Here is a 13,904-nt window from a genome sequence, read left to right as displayed (position 1 = left end):
TGTAATGATTGTGACGCTTCTTACGTTGGACAGACGGGCAGGCAATTAAAAACCAGGATTGCCGAACATCGTAATCATATTAGACATAAAACTTCTGCCCGCTCTGTCATCACCGATCATAGGTTGAGTCACAATCACGATTTTCAATGGGACAATGTTCTGATATTAGACGAGGAACCTTCGTATAGAAAGCGTTTGATTTCGGAGATGCTACATATTAAAAAACAGAAGAACAGTCTTAATTTGCAGACCGACACCGAGGGTCTTAATAAGGCATATCTGCCGATAATAAACAAAGTCTGACTTTCGATCCTGTCGACCCGTCTCCTCTCTCAGTGCGTCGCGTGCCGTCTTAGCGAGCGGTCGGTGTCACGTGCGATGTTGACATGTCTGACTTCGACGATTACATCCCTATCATTGTCAGGGATTTTCACACTTGTCATGCATTGCGGCGATTCTCATTTCCTGTTCGGATGCGTTGGTGAGTGAGCACTTGGCTTCTTATCTGTGGCGTGTTTTGTTTTTAAGTTTTAAGTTTTTCAGTTTACTTGTTTCTTATGAGTTCCCTTCCTTTTCCGTTTTTCAGTCAGCACTTGACTATGTTTCTTAACATCGGTTTGATTACCCCATCGCACATACAACATTAAGCTACGTCGAGATCCATTTTACTTCCAAAATCATAACAATTCACGGAAATTAATTTGAAATTGTAATGAACAAAACTTATCACATATCTTATGGCACGGAAACTCACAAATAAGACACCGGAATAAGTAACAAACTTTTGTAACTGTATTAAAAATTAATTCCGACAATTATGAAGGCCCGGGAGATCATAAACGGGAGACTATTTATATTATACGAGGAAAGGAGAGGAAATGAGAGTGGAGGGGGAACACTAAGTGTGGGGAGAGGAACTATTTCCAATAAGAAGGAGATAAATATTAGGAAAACGTTTTGTATCAATCTGCTTGTTTAGGCCATTTTCTTGTCGTTTAATATGTATCATCTCGGAGACCATCCTTTTGTAATAAGAACGTTCAGAATCGAGAATACTAGAATTTTTCCAATCAATCGTATGATCACTTTCCAGTTTATGACAAGAAATAACTGATTCCTCTAACATTAATAAGAGATTTTTTTACCATTCCTTACTTCAAGAGAATGTCTGAGAAATTCAAATTCCTTACAAGTAAATTTGATTTCAATATAGCATATAAACCAATGAGTAGTATGAGCACTTTCATAAAAACTAAAGATAAAATTAAAAAAGTAGATCATTCGAATGTTGTCTATAAAATTAATTGTCAAGACTAATTATTCTTATGTGAGTCAGACAAAAAGAAAATTAAAGACACGACTTAAAGAACACATCAAAGATTTTAATAAACCAACTAATTCCTTATCATTAGTTTATTCATTAGTTATTATTGATTATTCATTGGTTTATATGCTATATTGAAATCAAATTTACTGGAAAGTGATCATACGATTGATTGGGAAAATTCTAGTATTCTCGATTCTGAACGTTCTTAATACAAAAGGATGGTCTCCGAGATGATACATATTAAACGACAAGAAAATGGCCTAAACAAGCAGATTGACACAGAACGCTTTCCTAATATTTATCTCCTTCTTATTGGATATAGTTCCTCTCCCCACACTTAGTGTTCCCCCTCCACTCTCATTTCGTCTCCTTTCCTCGCATAATATAAATAGTCTCCCGTTTATGGTCTCCCGGGCCTTCATAATTGTCGGAATTAATTTTTAATACAGTTATAAAAGTTTGTTACTTATTCCGGTGTCTTATTTGTGAGTTTCCGTGCCATAAGATACGTGGTAAGTTTTGTTCATTACAATTTTAAATTAATTTCCGTAAATTGTTATGATTTTGGAAGTGTTGGTATTAGTATGAAGAGGAAATAAAAAATAAAAATTTTTTTTTGTTTAATATAACTGGGAAATTCCGTATTTTTACACGAGGTTACTCTTCGCTCTTTAAGATAACAAGAATTGTAACAGAGCATTATATCAGAAGATTCAAATATTACTCATCTCTCTTGATTTATATTCATGCTTTCAACTCATAGCACAAGCGAAGGGAAAATATTATTCACCTATTTTAATTGCGAACATTGCGCTTGTATATTTATGTATTTTCTTTTCAATCATTTTTATGTAATTCTAATTTAATTTTACTCTAACATCTTCCGACTACTGTTAATTGTTTTTAGTTTGTAAGATTTTTATTTTTCGTCATCTTTTTTTTGTGTACTGATGATGGTCAAATCTTAACCGAAACGTCTACTTATTTATTTATTTTGTGAATTTTAAATATATAACTTGCGTTTACATCTATTGTTGTGGCTGTATACTCTTTATTATTTATGTTTATTTTGTAATTTTAAGAGTTTATTATAGCGAAATCGATTGGACACATTCAGTGCGTACTGGTGCACATTAAAGCCGTTGTATGTATACAAAATAACGTGAAGATATGTTTATAAATAAACATCGAAATCGATTAAATCGTGAAATACTCAATACATTTTATTATATAATACTATTAGGTAAAATATGTATTTCATAATTTGAAATATTTGCATTTCATTTTTATACTCAAATTAAGTTAGTGTACAACGGCTTTAATGTGCACCAGAGCGCACTAATACTTTTAATTGAATTCGCCGTTTGAGTACGTATTACACATTATTCGAAATTCCTATTGGAATTATTCAATTATTCTTTAAATTTTTATTGTGTTTTCTAGGAAAAACGGAATTCCGTAAGTGCCCTGAGGATTCCGTCGAACTATACATTGGTATAAGTATTGTTAGTACAAATTGTATTTATTTATTTATTTATATTTATATATTGATTTGCTCATTTAGTCAGGAAAAAATGTTTTATATATAATTGCATATACATATATTAACATCACAATATGATTATATATAAAATATGTTCATATATATATACAATTATAGAAAATTATACAAATCTTACAATATTTTATAATTTACATACAAAAAAATTTAAAATTTTTAGAATTTCTGTATATTTTATAACTATTCAGAAAATATCTCAATTTTTTTATACGAATCTTACGCGCATACAATATTTCAGAATACATATTATATATGAAAAATTCTATAAAAATATATAGATACTTTGAGTATCTATATATTTCTGATATATATTTCTGAAACATTTTTCAATTCTTATTATAGCTCTTACTCATTCCAACAAACGCGTTAAAGTATAGGAGCTAAGGTAGGAGCATGCGACGCGGACAAATGTTGTTAGTACTAAGTATACATGATAAAAAGAGACTGAACCTAAATGATGTACGTGCGAAAACAACTAAGGTTGGCTAAACTGGAACTATAAACGATCACCGAGCAAGCGAGAGCAGAGAATTAGAGAGAGACGCTTGTAAACTGAGCACACCATGGCAGCGCGCTATCAACGCTATTTGTGTCATACCATCTTTGTTTCACGTTTAATGGACGATGAAGATGACACAAATAGCGCTAATAGCGTCTCTCCGAATCAAGCCCATGGAATCCTTCCACCTGATCCAAAATGGCTACAATTTTCATAGGTATCTTGCAAAACATATGATTGTAGTACCAGAATGGTTTTGACGAGCCTTATCTTCATGTTGAGACTTAAAACTTTGCAAATGACCCTCATATGTTAATATCAAGGTCATGACCTTGAGTGATCTACAGGTTTCATCCGGCGCTCATTCCTCATTAAAGTTATTAAGGGAATCTTAAGGCCTCTTATTTTACCGATTAAATCATATAATTTTTGTATAAGAAATATTATACTTTTTTCTAGGGTTGGATAGTGAAGTTAAAGATAAAAGTTGAAGATAGTGAAGTAAAAAGATAAAAATTAAGTTAAAAAATTAAAAAGTTAATTAATTTTAACTTAACTTAGTTACAATTTAGACTCTTAACTTTTTAATTTTATTTAATTACATTTTATTCATAACTATTAATTTTTTATTTAATTTTTTTTAAGTTAAGTCTTAGACATAATACGCAGTAATAGCGATAGCTTAAAATGTGGTGAAAATTGCAAAAATGAGCAAATTTATTAGGTGTAGACCAATGAAATTATAAATATTCTAGTAAATTTGTTTACTTATTTAATTTTCATCTCATTTCAAATTACACAATCGCGACCCCCAGATTTCAATCTGTCAGAATATTTTGATGTATCTAGTTTCTGATAGGTTGAAATCTATTATTACTTATTATTAAACCCAGGTAGCTACGTCATTATGTCGTCATTTTGCTCGTCATCAGCTTGCTACCAAGGAAAACATAGCACATCAATACTATCTTCGGCTCATGTGAGTTCATGTTGATCGGCTGTTTAATATATAAGAATTCATTTTTGATAACTTGCGAGAAAAGATGTCCGACAAAAATTTCGAAATTGCTTTATTACTTAAATTTAATAAGTATATGTGAACAAAACATTCAAACAGTGTATATGTATAATATATAGAATATTTTCTAAATGTAGTATATATTTGTCATTTCCGTTATTTGAGTGAATTATTAAGACTGTTATTAAGACTGAAACCGTGGAACTATGAAATAAAAAAATAAAAAAAAAACAAATTAACTTTTAACTATTCAATTACTTTTTTTTATTAACTTAACTCTTTTAATTCAATTAATTTTATTATAATTTAATTTGTATCTTAATTAAATTTTCAAGGTTAACTTTAATCAAACTTAGTTTAAAAAAAAGTTAACTTACCCAACTCTACTTTTTTCTTTTTTCATCAATTCGAAAATTCTTTTCTAGGATTAAAGTATACGCATTAATACGTGTCTGCAAAGTGGAGTCTATGTCGAGAACAATAAAAAATATTAAAATTGATATATTTTTTACCATTTCTTAGTGTAACATGGCGTCTCAGCTGTCAAGTCGTGACATCATTTGCTTGATATGAAAGCTTTACAACCTGTACGTACGAAATAGTAGTTCCCAGACACGTAATTTACACGAACAAACAACATCGAATTCTTAGAATTAGACTTAGACGCGACGAATTTGTTATACAAAAATTAACACGAATGTGCAACTGCGTGTATCATAGATTGTTGTGTGAGATATCGGTGTGGTAGTATATAAAAACATGTCGGCGTGACCTCTGATAACTTCGTCGGAGTTCGGAGCTTCGCTTTAGGATCCTCTTAACAAAAAAGTTCATTACTTTATGGGACGAATCTACGAAACGAGGTCTATAATAATTGTACTATTTTTTCCATAGGGATTTTCGACTTTCCACACGAAGCAAGATTCACCTCATTTCCTCCTGCCATGAGGCATACGACTTTCTACGCGAAGCAAAGCCTATCCCACCCCGCTCCCTTGCCTAGGAGCTTTCTAAGCATGGGGAATGGTAATGCAGTCTCGCTTTTGCGAAAGTCGTGCGCCTTTAAACAGGGGGAAATGGGATGAATCTCAATTCAAATAAAAAGTCATTACAAAATCACAAATTTTTCGCTTTAAAAACAAAAATTATATAAGAAAATAATGTTTTGAAAAAAAATTTTTATTTTTAAAGCAGGAAATTTATTTTAAAGCAGAGAATTTTTTATTATATAGCAGAGTTTTTTTGTTAATAACTTTTTAACGAAGAACGAGCGCCGGGTAAAACTGTTGGAGGGTCATAACCTTGACAATATATGTTAAGATCAAGGTTATTGGAGGATGATTCTTACTTTACTTAATATTTCGATAGAATAAGTAATTTTTAATTAAAAATCAGTAATCAATAAAACAAAACATGTTAGCCATTACAAGACAAAACAATTGGTCTCATGTTTGTCTTGTCACGACTAACATATTCTATTTTATCGACTATTGATTAATTTTTAACTAAAATGATCCGCGTGACTTTAATTAAAAAATGTTTTTGCGAACATGATTTTTCTATTCGTTGTTAATATGTTCTTTTACTTTTTATGAATTTCTTATTATTGTACTTTTACAAATTCTTATACTTCACCCAATCCATTGACTGCCTATCGTAGAATGAGGGATATGTCAGATCTTTATAAAAACAATGTATCGCTGATAATGATTTCAAAACTTTCGCACTATCCATTAGTATTAAAATTATATTAGTTTAATTGCGCTCTAATATCTGCGTTCTGCTTTCATTTGTCTAAATTTTACTATGTAGTGTATAAATTTACATCGAATTATCTTAGCATTTAAGATCCAATTTGATAATTAAAAGCTTTATTCAAGCTTGTTGTGTAAATAATTTTATTGCGAAAAATATTACGCAATCGAACCTTGTCATAATTTAATTTGTAATATTACTGCTTTTTAGTTATATTAGAATTGCATTTCAAAACTGAAAATTAAATTCGGCGCGCAGTTTGCAGAATTAGAGATATGTATTACAGTACATAAATTCACATGGAATTACTTAAACAATAAAAATCCAGCTTGACCTTCCGATTTATTGTAAAATAACATTATCATTATTAATATGATTTTATGTTTTATTAATAATTGTATTGATGAGGATCCGAACTAGGTTGGAACGTGTATTTACTTGCTTAATAAATGATATTGTAATTTATACTTGAACATCTTGTGTTGCTTTTCATACTGGTATTACTTAATTTGTTAATCACTTAAGCCTATTTTATTTATTAATTTTTCTAAGTTTTCTCTCTTTCTCTCTTCAAAAATTATAGAATAATTATAAGTCTTAGAAATCTTAGAATATTTCAGAAATTACATACATGCAAAATTCTAGAAAACAATAGTAAAGGAAAACTGATTAAGAAATGTTCAACACAAATAAGCAAAGACCGTATTCAATCAAAGCGGACTTTGGCTAATTTTTTGTGTGAATTTTACAATTTCCAGTTTAAACATTCACACAAAAATATTATTAAGCATCAAGATCTTTGATGTAAATGTTTAACCTTTGATTGAATACGATCTTTATGTTCATTTGTATTGAATTCTAGAAAAGATGTAAATTTTCTCAGCACTTCTGAAAAGTGTTCCAATTTCTATATAAAAAAGTAATTTTCTAAAAAGTTATAAAATTATAGAAATTTTGAAAAATTCTGAAAAATTCTATGAAGAACTCTAAGAAAAATTGTTATCAAGGCATTAGTTAGTATGAAGGCTAAGATCTAGTATATTTTTTTTTGCAGAAACCTACCGGTAGACTGAGGACAAGGCGGACCCCTGCATGTTTTCATTACAGGAGGTCGTGGTATATCTCTACAAGCATTTCCCGCTGGCTTCTTTGTACCAAACCAGACACATTGTAAAATCCTATATTTGATACCGTCTTCCTCGCAAGACGCGGTGCACTATGTATCAGAATATTACTTTAGTGTAAGCATTACCATTATCATGTAAAATTTCTAGTCAGTCTATTTACCTCAGTCCATTCGCCGACCCTCCAAACGCCCTTACAAGCATCATTGTAGCATTCCTGTCTTTGTAGCGGCCTCGTAGCCTCGTCACACTTACTCGGGTCCAACAACGTGACATTTTCATGTCCATCCTTAGCGTCGTGCACCAAACGACAGCTAATGTCTCGTTTTTGCATCGCTGTTTTCCAGTTAAAGCATCTGGACGTTTCACACGGAGTCCATTCCGTGGCGTGCCATTGAGGGCATTTGCCCATTCCGCACGGTCTCACCTTCTGCGGTACCGGATATCCCGCGTCCTCACACAATGTCTGACCGATTACCGTTCTTGGCGAAACGTGCGTGAAGTTGCCATCTGTTTTCGTCGATCGAACTGTACACTGTGCACCTCGCATCTATGACAACGAAGAATTTGTAATGCAATTATTTCGAAATTTTTTTTAGTAGAAATATATTTTAATATGAAATTGGATGAAATTTCAAATTCTTTTGACTTTTAAATATTTTCATTAAAATGTCGTGATCTCTAATTTTTTTTTCGGATAAATTAACAAATTCATAAAGTTATATATAATATGTATTTTAAATGACAGTAGATAATGTAAATGAATGAATCATGATGAAATAAATGAATGACTAATCATATATCACAAGTAGATGTTTAAATCGTTCAAATTTTCTTATCGCTTCAAACATTTCTTAGACAATTGCTTAACAATGATAGTAATTAAGTCTAAATATTCTTTTTATCGAATTAACTCAAAAGAATTGTAAATTTTCTAATTCAAGCTAATCACGATTAGAAAAAAATTGTCTTACCTGGAATCCACTTCCTCCGCAAGTTTGAGAACATTTCGACCAATCGGTCGTAACCCACTCGAACACCAGAACATTATCCGTAGCTGCATTATATAAGTCCTTCGTTTAATTATTGGACTGCTTAAACATTATCAAGACAATGTAAATTATTAAGTACAATCTTACCTAATACAGCGAGAGATTCTACAGCGGTATTTTTTGTTGTGTTATCCTCTTCCATTATAGTGGAGGTCAAAATGTTTGCGGGCTTATCTCCATCACGTTGTCCCTCTCTAAACGTCTCTTTTAGATCAATTGAAAAGGCCTTTTCTATGGAGCTAGCGTGATCCTCTTGACTGTGAGATAAGTTCTTTACGTTCTTATCAGGATTCTCCCTAACAACATCTGCGATGATCGACCTCAGAGCATCTATCAATGTCGAATCATCTCTCGCTCTATTTTCCAAGTTTCTAGTAGTCTGAAATCGTGCGATTGTATAATCCGCCGTGTGATTTTCCACATACGGCACGATTTTCCGTTTATCTAACTCTTCCTGGAACGCTTCGCTGTACTCGATTGTCCTGTTCGTATGGTTCAAACTACGATGATCCGACTCTGATATCCTTAATCGATCTTCAGGATTTCTAGACATCATTGTGGAGGTGATATTCGATGGAGTTTCAGTTCTCAAACTTCCATAAATGTCGTGATTGATGGACTTATCACTATCGTCGGTAAAACTGTCTGCTTCCTTGAGCATTTCCTTTTTTGTGCTCGAATCTTCAATATAATACACGTTCATTTCGCCGTTTTGTGAAGATGTGATAGATTCCGTCGTACCTCTACTTTGAAGGACGTGACTTTTGGGCGTGGTGCTCCAGTGATCTTTGTATCCGGTTTTCGACTCTTGCCACTGTCGTTTCACATTTTTTAATGATTCTTCGATATAATCGATATCAGGCTTTGTAGTAAGCTTGGTATCAACTTTCTCCATTATATCTGATTTGATATCGTCGTCATGTTGCAGCCCGAATACAGATTCGTCCAAATCGTACGGATCGACATCGATAAATATCCGTTCTTCATCTGGACCGAAGGTCTCATCTGGGATGGCTGTATTACGATACAAATTGTCAAAGTTATCCTCTACATTTTGATACGTGAAGTCGGCTTCTTTATTAGACATTTTACGCTTTGTTGTCGCCATCCTTTTATGACCGTCCTCGACAAATGGTGTGGAAACAGTTTTGCGATTATTACTTGTGGCTATTTCGCTGTGAAACGGCCAATAGGCCTATATAAAGTGTTAATATTTAACATTTAATAATATGTAACGGTATATGTTGAGTAAATTGTCGAAAATTTAGCTGCAATGGCGATACAAGCAGGCAAACGCGTCTTACATAACTTCATCAAGTTTATTTACAAATTAACATCTTACCTTCAAGCTCGATATCAAGTAGCTTAAGTGCGGCACAAGAGTGGAAGCACTTGATGGAGCAGGTGATTCCACGGACTCGTGATATCCCGGCTGATTGATAGTCACAAATATCGAATAATCGACATCGAAGAAAGTTAGTCCAGGAATGCAAAGCGAAATACAGAACCATCACCAGAAAATTAGTTTGACGAAATTCATGCACATACCATTTGTTAAGCAATGTCAAGATACGCGCAACGAATTATGTAGTGGGAGACAATCTTGATAGTAGAATGCTTTTTCGCGTACCTGGTTGAGAGAGGTAACAGTATGCTCTTTATGCATCATCGTGGCATCTGACGGAGTGGGACTGGTCTTCTGTTTCTTTTGATGTGGTTTTCTCGTCGGTTTGCTAGGAAATGCACGTTCATGGCTAAGGTCCTCGCTATCAAAACGGTTTCCGTAGGCTGCTATAAAAAAGAATCAAAGTTGCGTGTACATGAAACTAAAAATTATTAATAACTTCCATATTTTTAAAGTCTGGATTTGCAGTATAAGCTTAGAATTAAAAAATCTAATACATTTAATTTCTTTCTAATTCTAAGCTAAAAATAAAAAAGTTATTAAAATTTTATTGTTAATTATATTAGATTTTAAATTCTAAGATTACACAATTTAAAATTTTAAAAATATTAATAACTTCCATTATTTTTAAAATTTGCATTTGTGTATAAGCTTAGAATTAAAAAAATCTAATAGATTTAATTTCTTTTTGATTCTAAAACTAAAAATAAAGTTAATTAAATTTTATTATTAACTATATTAGATTTCAAATTCTAAGATTACAGTTTATAAAGATTTTAAAAATAATGGATTTTATTCATAATTTTTTTATTTAATAAAGAATTTACGATTTTTAAAATTTGTAAAATAGGTACATTTTAGCCGAAAGATTTTATTTTTTATTATTATAATCATTTGTAACAATACTGAATATACAATTGGAACATTTGTGCTAAATTTAACGCATTTCATGTGTTCCAAATGGTCAATTCAAATTTTTGTGTTAATTTAACACAAGATAAATATGTTAGAAGGTAAAAATAATATCAAAATTAACAAAAAAAAATATAACACTGACACAATATTTAAAGTGTTAAGGACCGGCAAGTTTTTTAACGAATTTTAAATTCAGTTTTAAATTCAGAACTTTGTTGACTATGCATCTATGTAAAAGACGTAGTTGTTTTGTTACTCCAGAACCGATATATCAGCTACTGATCTGGAACGGTAAAAAAATTTGTTTCCGTATCCGAGCTTTGTATTATTATATGTTTTTAGAATAACTATTATAATTATATTAATTTGCAGTAAAGAACTTTATAAAAATAATTATAAAAGCATTGTTATATCGAAATTTAGGATATGTGTGTGTGTAGTAAAGTAATAAAAAGACTTAGATATAGAGTTACGTCAATTTATACTTTGTAACAAATGTATAAGAGTACATAAATACAAAATAAGCAGTGAAAGAAATAAAAGAACTTACCTTTTTCGGGAATAAGAAGAAAAAATTAAAAATGTATAATAGTACTGTATTGTACCGTTCAAAGTCCGGCACAACGCAAAGAGATGTATCACATTCGTTTGCTTATTTATATGTATAAAAAATTTTGGTTATATTATACAGTGAATTATGTTTTCGTGATAAAATAATATTATTTACATCAAATTCAAACATAAAACAGCATAGAAAATTTGTGTCTTTGTATATTGTGCGATTGCTGGAAATCGTCTATAGCAACTAGATAGGCTCAAGGCTAATTTTCTTTTCTCCCTCCTGTTCTGCTTCATTACAGACAAAAAAGTTTTGATATCAATTATTATTTATATGAGATACTGAAGTACTACGTGACAAATCCAGTAAAATTCATTTAAATTATTAAGAAATATATCAGTTTTTAGTTCTTTAGAGCAAATTGTGTAGAAGCAAATTGTGTAACATATTTTTTCAATAAAATTAACATTTATGATATATTATATTAACATGTATTTTATTAATTTATCTTTACTTCATTTATTTTTAATTTACTTTTAAAATACATTAATTTTTTGTTATTTGTTTATTTATTTATAAATTACGTTATTTTAATATTAAGAAATGAATATTAATTTAATACAAAATATTCAAATGAGTTACATTATATTAAATTATCACGCGAATATGTTAAACATTTAACACAATAATTTTAACAAGGATCGGTTTAATAGAAATACGAAATGTCTTCTATTGCACAAAAGTGAATAATTTTTTAAATAAAAATGTTTACCTGCATGATCAGTGTATGGACTTTCGCCAGAATTTGCTGGTGCAGAATCGAGGTTCGCGTTTCGTTGTAGGTGAACGGAATTGCCAAGTCGTAAATATTCCTCACTACTTATCTGCTCTTTGGAACGAAATTTTACTATCAACTGCGTCTCTGCGTGCGAATTTCCCGCTAAAAAGGATTATCACCGAATTTTTCATAGCAACGTATCGAAATACGCATAATCTAGGTATATCAAACGAGATCGCTTACCAATACAACCGTAAACTCCCGAGTCCGAAGAACCTATATCAATTATTTTCAAAGCTCCCTTTCTGCTAATCTTGTATTTTCTGGATTTTCGTATTTCCTTGTTGTCTTTCGTCCATACGATCTGCGCTCTGATAGTATTGTATTTGTAGTTATTTTGTTCGATTCGCAGTTACACAGATTTTGTACTTACTTGTCAAACTTTCGAACGGGACAGCGAATTTTGATAGAAGGTGTCCCCTGAAAAATCTTGGCGATTCCGCCAATCTTCAAATCCACTTTTGCATTGATATCTGTTTGATTGTACGTGGTATTCAGGCTCGTGATGGTTGGTGGCATATTAGAGCTTAAGTCTGAGTCGTGGCAGGCTCTGGTGTTACAAGGTTTTTCGCTGGCTGGCTTTTGAGCCGGGCATTCACGTTCCTCGCGACTCTGCTTGCGACCTTGCGCCATTATCTGCTCGCAAACTACGTCTCGCTTCTTCACACCACCACCGCACGTTCTCGAACACTAAAAGTATTCATTTAGATCAAAAAAGTTTAGGGATTTTTAAAACATACTTCCTAGAATACTTACAATTACAAATATAAATCAAAATTATATAGAATATACTGCTGCAATTAGATAATTCAAATTCTATAAAATTTCCAACAGATAATTTAAATACACATTTTATATTTGAAAATAATTTAATATATACATTGTTTAATTTTATAATTTTACTATATATTTTAATATAAGAAAGGTCCTTAGATTATGAGATACCGAATTCATTTTGGATAAATGCTAGAAATCTATGGGTAAAATTTAAAAAAATAGTAGGTCATTTTGAAGAGAATTTAATAATCTTTAAGATAATGTTATGTAAGATTTAATTTAAATTTTATTTTTTTAATTAAAGAAATATAGAAAGTGAGCAAATCATAAAGTCAAAAATTATGCTCCTAATATGAGATGCCCCTCTTTAGAAATTGATAATAAAATGCAAAGTACATCAGTCAATTGCAATTAAAAAATTGTATGTAATGTTTCTAAAATACGAACAAATAGCCAGTGTGCATGAAAAATGCGATGCATTGTATCCAGAACTTGTCTTCGGGTATTTGGAAGCAAGCATCGCAGAAACAGGTACTCGATGTTCATTCCGGTTGTCCTTTTTATACAATAACATTTATACTTTAGCAACGATTTTCATTATGACATAGAAGCATAGGTTATTTCATATTAGAAATACCCTGGATATCTCATATTATGATGTCCACGCCTCTTACGGTTTTACGATCATCAAATCTTACTTCTTCTAATTAAACAATTCAAAATATCCCGTATTTTTCTATTGGTACGATTTTATAGCTCTATCATTACATAAAAAATTTATTGCCAAATATTTACTTATTAAATAATAAACAAGGTTTTAAGGCTTATCTCAATGAAATTTGAAGTATCCCTACTGGAAAAAAATCACGTCACACAGTTGCATGATGAAATCATGTAATTAAAACATATAAATCACGTAACGGATTGTTCCAAATCAGCCAATCAAAAACGCCGTGGGTGACTTGGACATGTAAATTAAGACTCTAAAATGAGACATGTAGTTGAGGATTAAACAACTGTAGATTGTTATTCTCTCTCTCTCTCTCTCTCTCTCTCTCTCTCTCTCTCTCTCTA

The 13,904-nt window shown here is 31.3% G+C and overlaps 1 protein-coding gene across 1 annotated transcript in view; it reads right to left on the bottom strand.

Annotated features, from left to right (window-relative positions):
- Window positions 1-13,904, bottom strand: part of LOC108747332 (ADAMTS-like protein 3) — a 32,454-nt gene that overhangs the window by 750 nt on the left and 17,800 nt on the right. The window contains exons 5-13 of the mRNA XM_018484736.1: window positions 12,427-12,743; window positions 12,237-12,364; window positions 11,988-12,155; window positions 9,967-10,127; window positions 9,679-9,768; window positions 8,424-9,531; window positions 8,259-8,341; window positions 7,448-7,834; window positions 7,223-7,376 (exon numbers count right to left, since the gene is read on the bottom strand). Coding sequence (XP_018340238.1) covers window positions 7,223-7,376; window positions 7,448-7,834; window positions 8,259-8,341; window positions 8,424-9,531; window positions 9,679-9,768; window positions 9,967-10,127; window positions 11,988-12,155; window positions 12,237-12,364; window positions 12,427-12,743 — 2,596 coding nt within the window. The remainder of the gene's footprint in view (window positions 1-7,222; window positions 7,377-7,447; window positions 7,835-8,258; window positions 8,342-8,423; window positions 9,532-9,678; window positions 9,769-9,966; window positions 10,128-11,987; window positions 12,156-12,236; window positions 12,365-12,426; window positions 12,744-13,904) is intronic.

The sequence above is a fragment of the Trachymyrmex septentrionalis genome, unplaced genomic scaffold, assembly GCF_001594115.1.
Source record: "Trachymyrmex septentrionalis isolate Tsep2-gDNA-1 unplaced genomic scaffold, Tsep1.0 scaffold108, whole genome shotgun sequence".
In the NCBI taxonomy this organism is placed as follows: Eukaryota; Metazoa; Arthropoda; class Insecta; order Hymenoptera; family Formicidae; genus Trachymyrmex; species Trachymyrmex septentrionalis.
This window is presented reverse-complemented; position numbering and strand designations above follow the sequence as displayed.